The 19,859-nt window shown below is 46.1% G+C and overlaps 2 protein-coding genes across 3 annotated transcripts; both read left to right on the forward strand.

Annotated features, from left to right (window-relative positions):
• The first annotated feature begins 279 nt into the window (after positions 1 to 279).
• On the forward strand, positions 280 to 2,614 carry LOC144707796 (RING/U-box superfamily protein). Of its 2 annotated transcripts, XM_078581041.1 has the most exons (3): positions 293 to 364; positions 739 to 894; positions 1,780 to 2,614. In XM_078581041.1, exon 3 carries the CDS (start codon positions 1,788 to 1,790, stop codon positions 2,457 to 2,459), a length of 672 nt encoding a protein of 223 aa, XP_078437167.1. In that variant the 5' UTR covers positions 293 to 364; positions 739 to 894; positions 1,780 to 1,787; the 3' UTR covers positions 2,460 to 2,614. The 2 variants fall into 2 exon arrangements, with proteins under 2 accessions (XP_078437166.1, XP_078437167.1); XM_078581040.1 differs by lacking the exon at positions 739 to 894 and having other exon boundaries at positions 280 to 364.
• Positions 2,615 to 8,067: 5,453 nt separating this feature from the next.
• LOC144707361 (BEL1-like homeodomain protein 2) lies at positions 8,068 to 19,859 on the forward strand. Its single transcript, XM_078580467.1, has 4 exons — positions 8,068 to 9,010; positions 14,124 to 14,491; positions 17,789 to 17,849; positions 19,478 to 19,859. The coding sequence occupies exons 1-4, from the start codon at positions 8,549 to 8,551 to the stop codon at positions 19,691 to 19,693; spliced, it is 1,107 nt and encodes a 368-aa protein (XP_078436593.1). The 5' UTR covers positions 8,068 to 8,548; the 3' UTR covers positions 19,694 to 19,859.

Below are 19,859 nucleotides of genomic sequence, written 5' to 3' on the forward strand. Positions count from 1 at the left end.
TAAGTTCCCCACTATCCATTTTTTCGTATTATTTATTCTATTTTTCACATGACCAAAAGACGACCATTGACTAGAGTTTAAATGGCCTGAAGCAATCCCCCGAATAAACATAGCGACAGCCCTAATTTAAATAAAATATAATCTCTTCTTGCAAGTAAAACTGGCCTCTCGTTTTGCCATCTCGCACGTGGGGGTCAACTGACCTGCGCACGTGTGAAGTGACCACTTGACTGGCTTCTTGGAGACTATAAATACCGCTGTCGGTTCAAAATCGGTGGTCTTTTGCCAATTTGTCTCACAGTAAATCGAAAGAGGGGCGGAGCAGATCGGAGGCTCCTCCCTCGGATTCGCGCGGCGCTGAAAGGTTCGTTTCTTTTGATCTCTTGATTGATCTTTTCTATATCTTTTGTCTTCAGAATTTCTGCTTCTGAATTGATCACCAATTAGGGTTTCATGACCGATCGGCGGTTTTTCTTAATCTCTTTTAATTGATTCCTAAATTCGATGAATCGGTTACCGTATGCGTGTTTTTTAGTTTGGATTTCGGATTAGGTTGATGACGAAGTGCTGAGTTGATTTCTCGATTCGAGCGTGCGATTGAGGGCTTTTGGCTGCCGATCGAGTTGACGTGATCGTGTGGTTTGAATGTATTTTATCGGATCGGAATTTCTACGCTGTGCTTGCTCGATTTCTATGTCAGTCTTTCTGAAGTGACATCTGGTTGGGGTTTACGGACAGCTCGGTGATGTTTGGAGACTCTTATTGGTTATCACTCGGATAATCTGGATCATCGATTTCGCCAATATTTGTGTTCTGCGCTATCCAGCGTCGCGGATCGATTAAGTTGGATCGTGCTTCAACGAGGTTTTGTCAGTTCAAGAGCTGATCAACGTGGTGCGGTTTTGTCTGAATTTCTATTGGTTTTTGTAATCATGGGGTTTCTTTCTCTACAAAAATTGATCATTCGATATCAAATTGCTACTCATGAATCGGAAAAGCTCCACAAAATCCATTACGAATACTTTGGTTGCAGTGGCTATGTTACGATTATTTCTCTTGGATTCAGCGGTTGTAGATTTAAGAGGCGATCAACGTGTTGTGACAGTACCGGATTTTTTCTCTTGTTCGGTAATCCCTGGGTTTCTTTTTCTACAAATGGTGTTCACCCTTTGTCGAATTGCATCCCAGGAATTGGTGAAGCTCCGCCAAGTGAATTGCGCCTATGCGTTTTGTTCGATCAAATCCACGATCGGGGAAAATTTTTGATATCGGTTAAAATTACACGAGAAATTTCAATTTGACCGAGCGATTGTGGATTCGGGAGCGGACAAATGCGTTGAGATTTAACCGGAAATTCTCTCAAATTTTAGATTTATGAACTAGCTGTGATTGAACCGGAAATTCTCTCGAATTTTAGATTTATGAACTTGCTGTGATTGAACAGGAAATTCTCTCGAATTTTTTACTTATAAACTTTCTGTGATTAACTAGAAAATATTCATGAATTTGATGTTTTTGAACCATGGTATGACAAACGTGTTGAGATTTAACCGGAAATGCTCTCAAATTTTAGATTTATGAACTCGCTGTGAATGAACAGGAAATTCTCTCGAATTTGTGATTAATAAACTTGCTGCGACTAACTAGAAAATATTCATGAATTTGATGTTTTTGAACATGGTATGACTAACCTAGAAATTCTCAATAATTTAAGATTTATAAACTTCGTGAGATATCTCTTGAATTAAGATAACGAACCCTGATCATATTACAATGCAGGAATCGGGATGGCGAGCAGTGTGGGGGAATCGTCAAGTTGGAGCCAGCAAAACCCGTCCTGCTCGGGGGCGAGCAACCCCGATGCAGGTGACTTCGAGTGCAACATCTGCTTTGAGCTGGCGCAGGACCCAATCATCACCCTGTGTGGGCATCTCTTCTGCTGGCCCTGCCTCTACAAATGGCTTCACGTCCACGCCCGCGCCCCCGAGTGCCCCGTCTGCAAAGCCATGGTCCAGGAAGACAAGCTCGTCCCGCTCTACGGCCGAGGTAAGTCCTCGTCCGACCCTCGCTCCAAGTCCATCCCCCACCGCCCCGCTGGCCAACGCCCCGACACCGCCCCCCAGCCCGACCCCCACCAACACTTCCCCCACCACGGCTTCGGCTTCACCGGCGGCTACCCGCCGGTCGCCACCGCCCGCATCGGCAACTTCAGCCTCACTGCTGGCTTCGGCGGGCTGTTCCCCTCCCTCTTCAACTTCCACGTCCAAGGCTTTCCTGACCCGTCGACCTACGGCCACTCCACTTCGTTCCCTTACGGGTTCGGAAACTCCTTCCATGGCGGCGGCCACGCCCACGGCTTCCCCCCTCGTACTGCCGTAAGGCAGCAGGATAATTCCCTCCTCACTGGCCTCTTCCTCGTCGTCGGTGCCTTCGTTCTCTTCGCCCTCTTGTTCACTTAGCAGATACATATCTGCTGGCCTCCCCTCTTGAATTAGCTTGTTTTGTTTGTTTGTTAGTTCTGTGAAAAGAAACCACTGCCATGTAATTTCTGTGAAGAAGGCGATTGCTTAAATTTTCTGTAATTTCTTGATGTCTGTGATTAATAATTTCTTCATACGTTTGGCCATTCTTAATTGAGCAGCTGAAGAATATTGAGCTCCACACATACTCGGATTTGCTAGCTAGTTAATTAATTTATTTTTATGACCAATTAGTTAGTTCCCAATTTTACCAGACATAACAATTCTTATTAGATCACGTATTATAGTTGGTACCTAGATAATTATATTTATTGCATTTCTATGATAATATTGTACTTATTTATTGTATTGTGTTCTGTTGCATATTTTTTGATACTGATAGAAAAAACCGCCTGATGAAGGCGATGTTGTCATCTAATCTCTGGATATCAGATTTTCCCACTTCCAATGTCTGATAAAGATGGTTGTGCATTGTGGTGTGAAAATTCACACCGTGTGTAATTTTTCAACAGCGGACCCCCTTTAGGATTTTTATTATTTTAATAAATTTAAATTTAAAATCGTGAAATTCTATAGATGTTCCATTTGTATCGTATATTTATTGTGAATTATTGCGAAGAATAAAGGAGGAAGAAAAGAAGAAGAGAGGAAGAGACAAGGTAGAAAAGGTTGCTCCCTCTTATTTAACATATCGAGCATTTCCAATTTTAGAAAGGATCTAAACGAGACTTCCCACATGTTGTTTACGGTTATATTTCCTGAATTGGCTAGTATAAATAGCCAACATGAAGTCCTCTTGTGCTGAATTCCAGTCACTGAATGAGCCAAGGCAGTGGTTACAGCCTGCTCACTCAAGCTGGGGGTAGAGAATTTTGCTGTGGCTCCGGCCAGCTTGACATCCCGGGGATGTGGCAGTGACAAGCAGACGAATTTTTCGGTTCTTTTACAGTTTGGCAACACAAACGCCCTTGCTGTGTGCACGGCCACTTCTTATATCCGGTTCAGCATCCGTTCCGATATGGGCATCCAGACCCAGTAGAGTAACTTGAGACACACAGACCAAGACATTGGAAATAGGGAACGGTACGTCCGGGACGTGATGCCCTGGATGTGATGGGACGGATGACGATCCGTGATGGACGGTGACGTGAGAAAAGTTTCGTCTTGTCACCATCCCGTCACACATCCTAGGATTTCAGAAAAATCCGTCACGCTCGTGTCACTGTCATGGTTTGTGGCGCCCCTGTCACGTCCCCATCACCAGACGGCGTCACCATCACGTGTGACGGGAAAAACAACCTTGCGGAGAATTGGAGGGGCATATCTCCAATTATCTTTGGACGGCATCCTTTTGCGCGCATGAATTAATGCAGGGACTTTTCTGCAAAATGCCAAGAAAATCTAGTTAGCGACACCATGTGGCGAAATCTCGGCTGTCGAAAAACTTAAATCTAATGATTTTAAGCTTTTTTGGTCATTTTTAAAAATCTGTCGCGGCCGTTATCCGTGACGGCGGTCCCATCACGTCATTCGTCCGAGGCCCTCAGTCACCGTCGCGTCACCGTCACACCCAGTTTATCATCTGTCACCGTTACCGTCAGGGGCCCCTAATTTCGTCACTGTCACCATCACGTTATCCATCACATTGCTGTCACCGTCACATGTGACCGACGGATAATGAAAGTGGTGTCGAATCCACGCGGATCAATGGGATCGTCCATGTCATGTTTGCGTGCATCACAGGCGAACTCAGGATAGCAGACGAATGACGAATGGAGGTTGGCGAGGACTTCCTTCCGTCGTCCTCTATGCCATGTCCTATTTGTGGGGAGCCACGTGATCCAATCAAATACTACCATGTCACGTTTATGCGGTAGCCACGTGGTCCAATGGGGAGCCATGTATTGAACACGTGGTCCAATCAAATCCTGCCATGTCATGTTTGTTCGGAGCCACGTGGTCCAATAAAATCCTGCCACGTTATTTGTGGAGTAGCCACGTGGTCTGATGGAGTTCTGCCATGTCATGTTAAAAGAAACATATGGTCCAATCATATCCTGCCACATCATGTTTGTGGTCAGCCACCTGGTCCGATGGAATTCTGCCATGTCATGTTTTCCGAAACACGTGGTCTAATTGGATCTTGTCATGCCATGTTTGTTGAAGCCACGTGGTCTAATCAAATCGTACCACGACATGTTTGTGGGAACCACGTGATTCAATGGAATTCTGCCATGTCATATTTGTGAGAAACACGTGGTCCAATCAAATCCTGCCACGTCATGTTTGTTGGAGCCACATGATTCGATGGAATTCTGCCATGTCATGTTTGTGAGAAACAGGTGCTTTAATCGAATCCTGCCATGTCATATTTGTAGGGAGCCACGTGGTCCAATCGAATTCTGCCATGTCATATTTTGAGAAACACGTGGTCCAATCGAATTCTGCCATGTCATGTTTGTGAGAAACACGTGGTCCGATGGAATCCTGCCACGTCATGTTTCTGCACGAAACAAACCACCCCGATTTCCCCCTTTTTGATCGAAGGAATGGTCTCCACTGTCTTTCTCGACCGCGGAGCAGAGAGCAAGATCGGACGACGAAGAATCGAAACGAAGGCGATTTTCGAAAATTTCGCGTTTCAGATCGAGCCGCGAGGTCATCGTTCTAATCGGGGAAGAAAGAATCGAAGCCGACCGGCAGGTCAAAGTATCAGAGAAGGCGATTTTAAAAACGAGAACAGATTTTTCGAAAATTTCGCGTTTCAGATCGAGCCGCGAGGTCATCGTTCCATCGGAGGAGAAAGAATCGAAGCCGACCGGCAGATCAAAGAATCAGAGAAGGCGATTTTCGAAACGAGAACAGATTTTTCGAAAATTTCCCGTTTCAGATCGAGCCGCAAGGTAATCGTTCCATCGGAAGAGAAAGAATCGAAGCCGACCGGCAGATCAAAGAATCAGAGAAGGCTATTTTTCGAAAATTTCGCGTTTCAGATCGAGCCACAAGGTAATCGTTCCTTCCGATCTGCGCACAATCCAGGCGCATTAACTTCCCCTAATACAGACCTTCTGCCGAAAATTCTGATCCTCGAACAGATCGAGACAACTTCCACAGCCAATTTCTCCTCAAATTCCCGCAAATCTGAGCAATTCGTAAACTTCCACAGATCTGATCGATTCCACTTCCCCTCCGCGTCTATCTTTTCGCCGATTCCTCGGAAAATCGCAGGCTCCGATTCTTCTCTACCCCTTCGTTCTTCGCCCCCAAATTCAAAATCTAACAATACGACTCGATTTAATTATTTTTCGCATAAATATTATTTTATCCGTTTAATCACCGCCAAAGTCAACAGTTGGTAATTTAGGAGGCACGTGTCTCGTTATTATTAATTAGGATGTTTGCTGGTAAACTTGTACTAATTGCGAAGTACAATTGTAATATTATAACTTGGTGTGGTTGTAACCACTCGACTTAAATTCGGTGGAGTTATATATCACATGATATAATTAATTGGAGGTTGCAAACTTCCAACTAACTTCGCCTTTGTTTATCTAATCCGACGCATTGATGAGAGGCACGTTAGTGGACTGTGAATTAACAAATAAACCCCTCGAAAAATGAGGAAAAGCGGAAAGGGCGTCAATGGGTTAATTTAGCCTTTTGCCAGCTGGACAGTCCAGCGAGGATGTGGTAGGCGGGGACCACCGCTTTTGGATTTGGATATCCGCCGTCCGATTTGTTTTTCCCGCTCTGATCGGCGAAATGGGCGGTGGCGATGAAGTCTCCCGTCGACACCGGAATATCGAATAAACTTATAATTATGCATATATTGTAAAATAGTGGGAGAGGGCAAGATTGGAGAGAGAAACTAGAGAGAGAGAACGAGAAATAGTGAGATAAGTTTAGAGAGGGATCGAAAGAGAGAGATGGGGGAGGAGAAAGGAGATGAAAGAGAGAGAAAGAGGGAACAGAGAAGAAAAGAGTAGAGATGTAGGTTAAGAGAGAGAAAGGCGTTTAGAGAGAGGTGAGAGAGAGATAGGGGTTGAGAAAGGGGTCGATAGTGAGAGATTAAGAGAGAGAGAGGGGTCGATAGAGAGAGATAATGAGAGATTGAGAGAGAAAGAGGAGTTGATAGAGAGAGACAGAGTATGCTGGGTTGAGGAGGACAGAGAGAGACAGAGTGAGCTGGGTTGAGAGAGAGAGGGAGGAGGAGAGAGAGAGAGACAGAGTGAGCTGGGGTGAGAGAGAGAGAGAGGGAGGAGGAGAGAGAGAGAGAGACAGAGTGAACTGGATTGAGAGAGAGAGGGAGGAGAAGAGAGAGAGAGAGACAGAGTGAACTGGATTGAGAGAGAGAGGGAGGAGGAGAGAGAGAGAGACAGAGTGAGCTGGGTTGAGAGAGAGACAGAGTGAGCTGGGTTGAGAGAGAGACAGAGTGAGCTGGGTTGAGAGAGAGAGAGGGAGGAGAGAGAGAGAGAGAGGGTGAGAGGGGGTGAGAGAGAGAGAGGGAGGAGGAGAGAGAGAGACAGAGTGAACTGGATTGAGAGAGAGAGAGGGAGGGAGAGAGACAGAGGGAGCGGGGGTGAGAGAGAGGGAGGAGGAGAGAGAGAGACAGAGTGAACTGGATTGAGAGAGAGAGAGAGGGAGGAGGAGAGAGAGAGATAGAGTGAGCTGGGTTGAGAGAGAGAGAGGGAGGAGGAGAGATAGAGAGAGAGAGAGAGAGACAGAGTGAGCTGGGTTGAGAGAGAGAGAGGGAGGAGGAGAGAGAGAGACACAGTGAGCTGGGTTGAGAGAGAGAGAGGGAGGGGGAGAGAGAGAGAGAGAGAGAGAGAGAGAGGGGGGGGGAGAGAGAGAGAGGGAGGAGGAGAGAGAGAGACACAGTGAGCTGGGTTGAGAGAGAGAGAGAGAGCGAGGGAGAGATAGTGAGGCATTGAGAGAGAGGGGTTGAAAGAGAGAGGGGAGTAGAGAGAGAGAGGGGTAGACAAAGAGAGAGGGGACTAGAAGGAGAGGGAGAGAGAGACAGAGTGAGCTGTGTTGGGAGAGAGAGAGAGAGAGAACGAAGGAGAGAGAGTGAGCTGGGTTGAGAGAGAGAGATAGTGAGGCATTGAGAAAGAGAGGTTGAGAGGGAGGGATAGACCGAGAGAGAGGGGACTGGAGAGAGAGAGAGGGGTAGACAGAGAGAGAGGGGTAGAGAGAGAGGGGACTAGAAGGAGGGGAGAGAGACAGAGTGAGCTAGGTTAAGAGAGAGAGAGCGAGGGAGAGAGAGAATGAGCTAGGTTGAGAGAGAAAGAGGGGTTGAGAGAGAGATAGTGAGGCATTGAGAGAGAGGGGAAGAGAGAGAGAGAGGGGTAGACAGTGAGAGGGGACTAGAGGGAGAGAGGTTGAGAGAAAGAGTGGTTTGGAGAGAGGGAGAGAGGGCTCGAGAACTGGGTTGAGAGAGAGAGATAGTGAGGGACTGAGAGAGAGGGGTTAACGCAGAGAGGTAAAGAGAGGATTAGAGAGAGGGGTAGACAGAGAGAGACCGAGGTACAGAGAGATAAAAGGGCTTATAGAAAGAGTGGTGTAGAGAGAGAAGGGTCGAGAGAGTGAGCTGGGTTGTAGAGAGAGAGAAAGATAGAGATGGGTTGAGAGAGAGAGAGGACTACAGTGAGACAGGGCTAGACAGAAAGAGCAGTGTATGGAGAGAAAGCGTAGCGTAGAGAGAGAAAGCGGGGTTGAGGAGAGAGATTTCTTCTCGCCCTATTTCCTTACAAATTCAGCGAGAAACCAAGAGAACCAAAGAGAGATAGAGAGAGAGAGAGAGCTTTCCTCTCGCCCCGTTCTCTTACAAAACCAGTGAGAACCCAAGAAATCCAGAGAGAGAAAGACCGAGAGCTTCCTTATCTCCTCTCCTCGCCCCTTTACCAGCAAGGCGAAAAAACAAGACAGACGAAGAGAGAGAAACAGAGCAATACGCTCACCCTTCCACCCTCCCTTCCTTCTTCCAACACCACCCGGGATAGAGAGAGAAAGCTAGAGATAGAGAGAGAAACGGCGATGTCGACGGCGTAGAGATAGAGAGAGAAACTGCCATGTCCCAAGGGTATTACCGGGGCGTCGTCCCCTTCACAGATGGCCCCCACGAGCCCGTCGCCCCCCCCCCGAACCTTCTCACCGCCATGTTCAACTCTCAAGCTCTTCCGCAGCCCTTCTCCGGCGATTGGCTCGCCCCCAATCCGACACTTAGCCAAAATTTTCAAGGATTTCAGCCAAAGCCTTCGCCTTCGCCGTCGACGGGCAACTTCTCCGGCTATTTCTCCTCCGGCCAAGGCGAGACGTTTTTGAGTCTAAGGCATTCGAGGTACGCCAGGGCCGCGCAGGAGCTGCTGGAGGAGTTCTGTAGCGTTGTGCGAGGGCGAGATGGGGAAGGGGAGAGGGGGAAAGCGCGGTTGTTGGGAGTTGGCGAGGTTGGAGGGGTTGCTGGTAGGGGATCTGAGATTGACAGATTGGAGCAGGAGCGGAAGAAGGCGCAGCTCTTGGACATGCTCGATCAGGCATGGCAACTCTCTCTCTCGCTCTCTCTCTCTCTCTAAATCCCTCTGTTTCTCTCTCTTTGCTTGCGTATCTCTCTCTCTGCTTCTCTTTGTTTCTCTCTCTTCGCTTCGTATCACTCTCTCTCTGTTTCTCTCTGTTTCTTTCTCTTTGCTTGCGTATCTCTCGCTCTCTCTTTCTCTCTAAATTTCTCGGTTTCTTTCTCTTCGCTTGCGTATCTCTGTCTCTGTTTCTCTTTCTTCGCTTGCGTATCTCTCTCTCTGTTTCTCTCTAAATCTCTCTGTTGCTCTCTCTTTGCTTGCGTATCTCTATCTCTCTCTCTCTCTGTTTCTCTCTAAATCTCTCGGTTTCTTTCTCTTCGCTTGAGTATCTCTCTCTATGCTTCTCTCTAAATCTCTCGGTTTCTTTCTCTTCGCTTGCGTATCTCTCTCTCTGTTTCTCTCTCTTCACTTGCGTATCTTTCTCTGTTTCTCTCTGTTTCTTTCTCTTTGCTTGCGTCTCTCTCTATTTCTCTCCAAATCTCTCTGTTTCTTTCTCTTTGCTTGCGTATCTCTCTCTCTGCTTCTCTCCAAATCTCTCTTTTTCTTTCTCTTTGCTTGCGTATCTCTCTCTCTGCTTCTCTCCAAATCTCTCTGTTTCTTTCTCTTTGCTTGCGTATCTCTCTCTCTGCTTCTCTCTAAATCTCTCTGTTTCTGTCTCTTTGCTCGCGTATCTCTCTCTCTGCATCTCTCTTTTATCTATTTTTTTCTCCTTGGTTGCGTATCTCTCTCTGTTTCTTTCTCTTTGCTCGCGTATCTCTCTCTGCTTCTCTCTAACTCTTGCTATTCCTCTCTCTTTGCTCGCGTATCTCTCTCTGCTTCTCTCTAAATCTCTCTATTTTTTTCTCTCTTGCTGGCGTATCTCTCTCTCTGTTTCTTTCTCTTTGCTCGCGTATCTCTCTCTCTGCTTCTCTCTAACTCTCTCTATTTCTTTCTCTTTGCTTGCGTATCTCTCTCTCTCTGTTTCTCTCTAAATCTCTCTGTTTCTCTCTCTTTGTTTTCGTATCTCTCTCTCTCTATGTTTCCCCGAGCTGCTCTTCTACTTCGGCTTTTTCTCTTTCTCCCTGGTTATTTCTTTTCTCGTAGGTATTTGTATCTCTCTCTCTCTCTGAGTGGCTCCATGATCCTCTTCTACACCAGTCGTTCTTCTCATTCTGAAGGGGGATTTTTCTCACTATCTCTTTCTCTTTCTCCTTTTCACATACATACCTCTATCTCTCTCTCTAAAATGCTCCTTGCTTCACAGTCTGATGCGGCGCAGCCTCTCCCTCTCTCTCTTTCTTTTCGCATACAAGTCTATATCTCCATTTCTCTCTCTCTAAGTGACCCCCTGATCCTCATCTACACCAGTTCTTCTATATCTCTATCTCTTTCTCTCTTTTCATATGCATATCGCTATATCTACCCTGTCCTACGGGGGCAGCTTCTTTCTCTCTGTCTCTTTCTTTTGTCATACTTATCTCTAAATGTCTCTCTAACTCGTCCCGTTTCTTCCTCTTACTCTTTTTCTCACAAATTTACATCACTGCCTCTCTCTCGGTCGCTCCTTGTTCCTCTTCTACACCGGTTTTTCTCCCCTCTCACTCTCTCAGCAGTTGGTGGGGCGCTCTCTCTCTCTTACTCTCTCTATCTTTTTTTTCTTCTTCTTCTCTCTCTAGATCCTCATCCTGTTCGGCCGTGTGACTGTAGATTGATTCGGGTTGGGCATGAGGGACTTAGATTTAGGAATTCAGATCGTAATTGGAAAGTTTTTGTTCTTCGGGAAAGTTGGTGCTAACAAGATTACTCGCAGAGGAAATGTAGGAAACTACCCGTCGTTCCCTCTCGTGTCGTTTCCATTGTCAGGGGAATAAAGAGCGAGAAGACTTGAAGACTTGAAGTCGAGTAAATCGCGCCTGACTCTCTCTCTCTTCCCCTGTTCACTTCCAATCTCTCTCTTTCTTTCTCTCGTTCCTGTCTCTCGTCATTCGCCACTGTCCGCCCTCTCTTTCCGTCGTCTCTTCTTCTCTTCTCTTCTCTCTCTTCGTCTTTCTCTCTCCCTTCGTTTTTCTTCTCTCATTCTCTCTCCCTTCGTCTTTCTTCTCTCATTCTCTCCCATTGTCTTTCTTCTTTCATTCTCTCTCCCTTCGTCTTTCTTCTCTCATTCTCTCTCCCTTCGTCTTTCTTCTCTTATTCTCTCTCCCTTCGTCTTTCTTCTCTCATTCTCTCTCCCTTCGTCTTTCTTCTCTCATTCTCTCTCCCTTCGTCTTTCTTCTCTCATTCTCTCTCCCATAGTCTTTCTTCTTTCATTCTCTCTCCCTTCGTCTTTCTTCTCTCTTTCTTCGTCTTTCTTCTCTCATTCTCTCTCTCTTCGCCTTTCTTCTCTCATTCTCTCTCTCTGTCTTGCTCTCTCTCCGCCTTTCTCTCTTCGTCTTTCTTCTCATTTTCTCTCTCTCTCTCTTCGTCTTTCTTCTCATTTTCTCTCTCTCTCTCTTCGTCTTTCTTCTCTTTTTCTTTCTCTCTCTTCGTCTTTCTTCTCATTTTCTCTCTCTCTCTTCGTCTTTCTTCTCATTTTCTCTCTCTCTCTTCGTCTTTCTTCTCTATTTCTCTCTCTCTCTCTCTTCGTCTTTCTTCTCTATTTCTCTCTCTCTCTCTTCGTCTTTCTTCTCTATTTCTCTCTCTCTCTCTTCGTCTTTCTTCTCTATTTCTCTCTCTCTCTCTCCATTTCTCTCTCTTTAGTTTTCTTTTCTCTCTTTCTCTCTAGTTTCTTCACTCTTTCTGTCGTCTTTCACTCTCCCTCGCGTCTCTTTTACTCTCATTCTTTCCGTCCTTTTTCACTCTCCCTCTTGTCTCTATTTCTCTCGCCCTTTCCGTCGTCTTTGTGGCTCCCTCTCGTTTCTCTCTCTCTCTCTCTTCTCGGTTTCTCTCACTCTTTCCGTTGTCTCTCTCTCTTTATCTCTCTTCTTAGTTTCTGTCACTCTTTCCGATTTCTCTCTTTCTCTCTCTTCGTGGTTTCTCTCACTCTTTCCGTCTTCAGTCTCTCTCTTCTTGGTTTCACTCAGTCTTTCTGTCGTCTCTCTCTCTCGTCTATGTTTCTCTCCTTCCGTCTACCTCCTTTATCTCGCTTTCTCTATCCTCTCACTTTTCCTCTACCTCCTCCCTCTCTTTATCCTCTCACTTTTCCTCTACCTCCTTTCTCTCAATCTGTCTCTCTCTCTCTTCTCTCACTTTTCCTCTACCTCCTTTCTCTTTCTCTCTCTTTCTCTCTTCTCTCACTTTTCCTCTACCTCCTTTCTCTTTCTCTCTCTTTCTCTATTCTCTCACTTTCCCTCGGTAATATATATATATCTCTCTAATCTATAGGTCTCTCCTCCACTCTTTCTTTCACTCAATATCGATCCTGATCTCCGTAACATATGTACCTCTCTAATCTATGTCTCTTCTTCTCTTTCCATCTCTTTATTCTTCTTTATATTTATCAACCAGCCGATCCTGATCTCTGTAACATATATATATATATATATATCTCATGTATATGTCTCTCCTTCTCTCTTTCTCTCTCTTCATAACTTCTATGTATCAATCAAATAGTCTATCTAGATCTCTAACATATATATACATATATATATATATATATCTATTGGTATATACTGCTCTCTTTCTCTCTCTTCATATCTTTTATGTATCTCTCAACCAATCGATCCTGATCTCTGAAACGCAGATATCTCTCTAATCTATATGTTTCTCCTCTCTTTCCTTCACTTCATATCAATCCTGATCTCCGTCACATATATGGCTCTAATCTATAGGTCTCTCCCTCTCTCTTTCTCGCTCTTCATATCTTTTATGTATCTATCAACCAATCGATCCTGATATCTGAAACATAGATATCTCTCTAATCTATATGTTTCTCCTCTCTTTTCTTCACTTCATATCGATCCTGATCTCCGTCACATATATCTCTCTAATCTATATGTTTCTCCCCTCTTTTCTTCACTTCATATCGATCCTGATCTCCGTCACATATATGGCTCTAATCTATAGGTCTCTCCCTCTCTCTTTCTCGCTCTTCATATCTTTTATGTATCTATCAACCAATCGATCCTGATCTCTGTAAAATATATATCTCTCTAATCTATAGGTCTCTACTGCTCTCTTTCTCTCTCTTCATATCTTTCATGTATCTATCAACCAATCGATCCTGATCTCTGTAAAATATATATCTCTCTAATCTATAGGTCTCTACTGCTCTCTTTCTCTCTCTTCATATCTTTCATGTATCTATCAACCAATCGATCCTGATCTCTGTAAAATATATCTCTCTCTAATCTATAGTTCTCTCCTTCTCTCACTTCCTAACATCTATGTATCAATCAAAGTCTATCTTGATCTCTATAACATATATATCTATAATCTCTCCTTCTCTCTTTCGCTCCCTTCATAACTTCTATTTATCAATCAAACAATCTCTCTTGATCTCTATACAATATCTCTCTCTCTCTCTCTAATCTATAGTTCTCTCTCCTTCTCTCTTTCTCTCCCTTCATAACTTCTATATGCCAATCAAACAATCGATCTTGCCCTCTAAAACATACATCTCTCTCTAATCTATAGTTCTCTCTTTGTCTCTTTCTCTCCCTTCATAACTTCTGTGTATCAATCAAACAATCGCTCTTGATCTCTATAGCATATCTCTGTCTCTAATCTATAGTTCTCTCCTGCTCCCTTTCTCTCCCTTCATAACTTCTATGTATCAATCAAACAATCGCTCTTCATCTGTATAACAAATAAACATCTCTGTCTAGTCTATAGTTCTATCATTTTCTCCCATCATAACTTCTGTATGTCAATCAAACAATCGCTCTTGATCTCTATAACATATATACATCTCTCTCTAATCTATAGTTCTCTCCCCTCATAACTTCCATGTCTCAATCAGAGAATCGCTCTTGATCTCTATAATATAAATCGAAACGATTGATCTCTACCGCTCTGTTTCTCTCTCTTCATATCTTCTATGCATCAATGAAACAACCGATCTTGATCCCTGCAATATACATCTCTCTTTCTCTAAGTTATCACAAGCGCATGAACGCAGATCGACAGGAGATACAGCAGATACTGCGAGGAGATGAAGGGGGTGATAAGCTCGTACGAGACGGTGATGGGGCAGGGCGCAGCTTGGCCTTACACGTCGCTGGCTCGGAAGGCGATGTCGCGGCATTTTCGGGCTTTGAAGGACGCGGTATTGGCGCAGATGCGAGCGACGTGCCGAGCGATGGGGGAGAAGGAAGGGGGGGTTTTGAAAGGGGAGACGCCGAGGCTGAGGCTGCTGGAGCAGAGCCTGTGGCGGCAGCGATCGTTGAGCGGCGGGCTGGAGCAGGAGTCGTGGAGGCCGCAGAGGGGCCTGCCCGACCGCGCCGTTAAGGTCCTCCGGGCTTGGCTCTTCGAGCACTTCCTTCATCCGTATGTCTCTCTCTCTCTCTCTCTCTCTCTGTCCCCGTAGCTCAATCTCTCTCTCTCTCTCTCTCTCTCTCTCTCTCTCTCTCTGTGTCCCCGTAGCTCAATATCTCTCTCTCTCTCTCTCTCTCTCTCTCTCTGTCCCCCTCTCTCTCTCTCTCTCTCTCTCTCTCTCTCTCTCTCTCTCTGTCCCCGTAGCTCAATATCTCTCTCTCTCTCTCTCTCTGTCCCCGTAGCTCAATCTCTCTCTTTCTCTCTCTCTCCCTCACTCCCTCTCTATCTTTCTCTCTCTCTTTCTCGCTTTCTCTCTCTCTATCTTTCACTGTCCCAGTAGCTCTATTTCTCTCTCTCTCTCTATCTTTCTCTCTCTCTTTCTCGCTCTCTCTCTCTCTCTCTCTCTCTCTCTGTCTCAGTATCTCTCTCTCTCTCTCTCTCTCTCTCTCTCTCTCTCTCTCTCTCTCTCTCTCTCTCTCTCTCTATCTTTCACTGTCCCAGTAGCTCTATTTCTCTCTCTCTCTCTCTCTTTCTCTCTCTCTTTCTCGCTCTCTCTCTCTCTCTCTCTATCTTTCACTGTCCCAGTAGCTCAATCTCTCTCTCTCTCTTTCTCGCTCTCTCTCTCTATCTTTCACTGTCCCAGTAGCTCAATCTCTCTCTCTCTCTCTCTCTCTCTCTCTCTCTCTCTTTCTCTCTCTCTCTCTCTCTCTCTCTCTCTCTCTCTCTCTCTCTCTCTCTCTCTCTCTCTCTCTCTCTCTCTCTCTCTCTCTCTTTCACTGTCCCAGTAGCTCTATTTCTCTCTCTCTCTCTCTCTTTCTCTCTCTCTTTCTCGCTCTCTCTCTCTCTCTCTCTCTCTATCTTTCACTGTCCCAGTAGCTCTATTTCTCTCTCTCTCTCTATCTTTCTCTCTCTCTTTCTCGCTCTCTCTCTCTCTCTCTCTATCTTTCACTGTCCCAGTAGCTCTATTTCTCTCTCTCTCTCTCTCTCTCTCTCTCTCTTTCTCTCTCTCTCTCTCTCTCTCTCTCTCTCTCTCTCTCTGTCCCACTAGCTCTATTTCTCTCTCTCTCTCTCTCTCTCTCTCTCTCTCTCTCTCTCTCTCTTTCTCTCTGTCTCTCTCTTTCGCTGTCCCTGTAGCTCAATCTCTCTCTCTCTCTTTCTCGCTCTCTCTCTCTATCTTTCACTGTCCCAGTAGCTCAATCTCTCTCTCTCTCTCTCTATCTTTCTCTCTCTCTTTCTCGCTCTCTCTCTCTCTCTATCTTTCTCGCTCTCTCTCTCGCTCTCTCTCTCTATCTTTCACTGTCCCAGTAGCTCTATTTCTCTCTCTCTCTCTCTCTCTCTCTCTCTCTCTCTCTCTTTCTCTCTGTCTCTCTCTTTCGCTGTCCCTGTAGCTCAATCTCTCTCTCTCTATCTTTCACTGTCCCAGTAGCTCAATTTCTCTCTCTCTCTATCGCTCTCTCTCTCTTTCGCTGTCCCAGTAGCTCAATTTCTCTCTCTCTCTCTCTCATTAGCTCAATCTCTCTCGCTCTCTCTCTCTTTTTCTCACTATTTCGCTGTCCCAGTAGCTCAATTTCTCTCGCTCTCTCTCTCTCTCTCTCGCTGTCCCAGTAGCTCTATTTCCCTCCCTCCCTCCCTCTCTCTCTCTCTCTCTCTCTCTCTCTCTCTCTCTCTCTTTCTCTCTTTCTCTCTTTCTCTTTCGCAGTAGCTCTATTTCTCTTTCTCTCTCTCTCTCTCTCGCTCTTTCTCTTTCGCTGTCCAAGTAGCTCTATTTCGATCTTTCTCTATCTCTCTCCTATGTCCCTTCCTCTTTCTCTCCCTCTCTAGTTATCTATCCTCCTCTCTTTATCTATCGGCTTCTCTCTCTTTTCTTCACCCTCTCTCTATCACTCCTTCACACCCTCTTTCTGCCTCTCTCTCTCTCTCACCCTCTCTCTTACTCTCTCTGTCTCTGTGTCTCTCTCTTCCTTACCCTCTCTATCCCTCTCTCTCTCTCACTCTCTCTTCCTACTCCCTGTCTCCTTCTCTCTGTCATCTCTCTCTCTCTCTTTCTCCATCTCTCTGCCTTCTATCTCTCTGTCATCTCTCTCTCTCTCTCTTTCTCCATCTCTCTGTACATCTCTTTGCCTTCTATCTCTCTCTCTCTGTCATCTCTCTCTCTCTCTGTCATCTCTCTCTCTCTCTCTTTCTCCATCTCTCTGTACATCTCTCTGCCTTCTATCTCTCTCTCTCTCTCTCTCTCTCTTTCTCCATCTCTCTGTACATCTCTTTTCCTTCTATCTCTCTCTCTGTCATCTCTCTCTCTCTTTCTCCATCTCTCTGCCTTCTATCTCTCTCTCTCTCTCTTCCTCCATCTCTCTGTACATCTCTATGTATCTCTCTCTCTCTTCCTCAGACACTCTCTCTCTCCCTCACCCTCTATCTCTCTTTCTCACTGTCTCTCCCTCGCTCTTCTCTCTCTCACACTCTGTCTCTTCCTCTCTTTTTATTCCGGTCTCTCTATCTGTCATCCTCTCCCACTCTCTCTCTCGCTCTCTCCATCTACCCATTTCTCTCACGTCTCTGCCGCTCACTCTCTCTATGTTTCTCTCTTCTTCTCTCTTTTCGTCTTTCTCTTTCTCTATCTCTCTCAACAGTCCTGTGACTCCTGTCCTCTCGCAATCTTACTATCCAGCCATCTCCTTCTCTCTTATTTTGTAAATAATCTTTTTAAAGCCAGCTTCTCTCGGTATTCTACGTTCCGGTTTCCCGAAAGCCACCTTCCTGGTCACTTGTCTCGCTTCCACCCTCTTTCGTTCTCACTCTACCTCCGTACCTTTCTGTCAATATATACGTAGAGATGCTTCTCCTTTATATCCTTAGTTTTTATCTTCTTCTTTTCTTCATCTATCTCCTTCTCTCTCTTCCTCTCTCTCTCTCTCGTTTCTCAGTCTTGATGGGAGGCGCAGAAAGTTCTGGGCTGACAAAGAGGAACTCCATTGCACATCTCTCTCTACCTCTATCTTTACCTCTCTCTCTATCTCTCTCTACCTCTCTCTGGGGATGTTTCTTTCAGTCCTTGCTCGATGGTCGGTTCTCTCTCTAGGCCACTTCTCTCACTGTTGATTTCTGTCACTACTTGGGCTACAGAGATCTATCCATCTGAGCCCCGGAGATTTACTTTGGCAGCCGGATGAGCCTTTCTCTCTCATCCCTCAGAGTCCTTTTTCGTTTTATCTCTCATACTGTCATGCATGGCCTCTTCTGCACTTGCTGACGACTCTCTCTCTCTGTTTCCCTTCCTCGTTTTCTTCCTATTTGTTTCTCTCTCTACAGGTACCCGACTGACGCAGACAAGCTCTTGCTGGCAAGACAGACGGGTCTCTCGAGAAGCCAGGTGAGTCCTCTCGATTAAATATTGGGAGAAGTAGTCTCAATGCGTAAGGACTGAGGAGAGAGAGATAGTACTCGCCCAGAACCATCTAACCATCCACATGGGGACAGAAGCTACTTTTTTACCCTCGTTACTTAGAAAAAAGTTAGAATCCATGGCGACGATATCCGAGATTCTGACGCTTATGTTGCTAGATTATTCGACCTTTCTCTCTCAATTTTTCTTCCTCTCTCTCTCTCTTTCTCTCTTTCCCTCTCTCTCTCTCTCTCTCTCTCTCTCTCTCCCTCTCTCTATCTTCCTCTCTCTCTCTCTCTTTCCCTCTCTCTATCTTCCTCTTTCTCTTTCCTCTCTCACTCTCTTTCCCTCTCCCTCTTTTTCCCTCTCTCTCTCTCTTTTCCTCTCACTCTCTTTCCTTCTCTCTCTCTCTCTTTCCCTCTCCCTCTCTTTCCCTCTCTCTCTTTCTTCCTCTCCCCATCTCTCTTTCCCTCTCTCTCTTTCTCCCTCTCCCCCTCTCTCTTTCCCTCTCCCCATCTCTCTTTCCCTCTCTCTCTCTCTCTCTCCCCCTCTTTCTCCCTCTCTCTCTTCCTCACTCTCTCCCTCACTCTCTCTTTGTCCCTCTCTCTGTCTCTCTCTCTTTCCCTCTCCCTCTTTTTCCCTCTCTCTTCCTCTCTTTCTATCTCTCACTATGTCTCTCTTTTATCTTTATTTCACTCTCTCTACCTCTTTGTCGGTCTCGCTCTCTCCCTCTCTCTCTCTCTCTCTCCCTCCCTCTCTCTCTCTGTCTCTTTCTTTCCCTTCCTCTGTCTCTGCCCCCCCCTTCTCTCTCTCCCTCTCCCTCCCCCTCTCCCTCTCCCTCTCCCTCTCTCTTTCTTCCCTCTCTCTATCTCTCTATCTCTCCCTCTCTCGCCCCCTCTTTCTATCCCTTTCTCCCCCTCTCTCTGCCTCTCTCTCTCTCGCCCCCTCTTTCTATCCCTTTCTCCCCCTCTCTCTGCCTCTTTCTCTCTCGCCCCCTCTTTCTTGCCCCTTCTCCCCCTCTCTCTGCCTCTTTCTCTCTCGCCCCCTCTTTCTATCCCTTTCTCCCCCTCTCTCTGCCTCTTTCTCTCTCTCCCCCTCTCTCGCCCCCTCTTTCTATCCCTTTCTTCCCCTCTCTCTGCCTCTTTCTCTCTCTCCCCACTCTTTCTGTCTCTTTCTCCCCCTCTCTCGCCCCTCTTTCTATCCCTTTCTCCCCTCTCTCTGCCTCTTTCTCTCTCCCCCCCTCTTTCTGTCTCTTTCTCCCCCTCTCTCTGTCTCTTTCTCTCCCCCTCTGTCTCACTTTCTCTCTGCATCGCTCTCTCTCCAGCTCCCTCCCTCTCTTCCTCTAGCTCTCTCGTCCTCGTTATCTCTTTCTCCCTCTCTCTAGCTCTCTCTCTCTCTCTCTCTTACTTTCATTCTCTCCCTTTCTCTCTCTTCCTTTCCTGTCTCCGCGCAAGATCTGCTAAGTACAGTTGTAGAACATTAAACAGGCCTAATCCTCTCCAAAGATTTCTTCTTCCCAAGACCCAGAAGCTCCCCCCAGTCACAGACCAAAGCCTGTCAGCTCCCATTTCTTTCTCTCACCTCTCTCTACCTCTCTCTCTTTCTCTCTTGAGCAGGTCTCCAACTGGTTCATCAATGCCAGAGTCCGCCTCTGGAAGCCCATGGTAGAAGAGATGTACCAAAAGGAGTCCCGCGAGGCAGCAGACCCCCCCTCGATAGAGCCCACCGATGCTACGTCGCGGGCCCAGCCACTCGACGTTCTCTGGGAAGCTTCGGCCGGCGGCGACGTCTCTCTCACGCTCGGCCGCTGGCTTCCCGATGGGGGATTCTGAGAGTTCGAACTCCCCTTGGATTGATATTTGTACATTAAAACACAGCGGGGGAGAAAACTGTATATGCTGATTTCACCAGTCTTGAGAATTTAGACAATATGTGGGCAGAGTCTCAGCCAATTTTTGAGCTTTAATCTTTCTGAGTTTGCGACTAGAGTTTGGGAAA

Source organism: Wolffia australiana, chromosome 9 (genome assembly GCF_029677425.1).
Source record: "Wolffia australiana isolate 7733 chromosome 9, ASM2967742v1".
NCBI lineage: Eukaryota > Viridiplantae > Streptophyta > Magnoliopsida > Alismatales > Araceae > Wolffia > Wolffia australiana.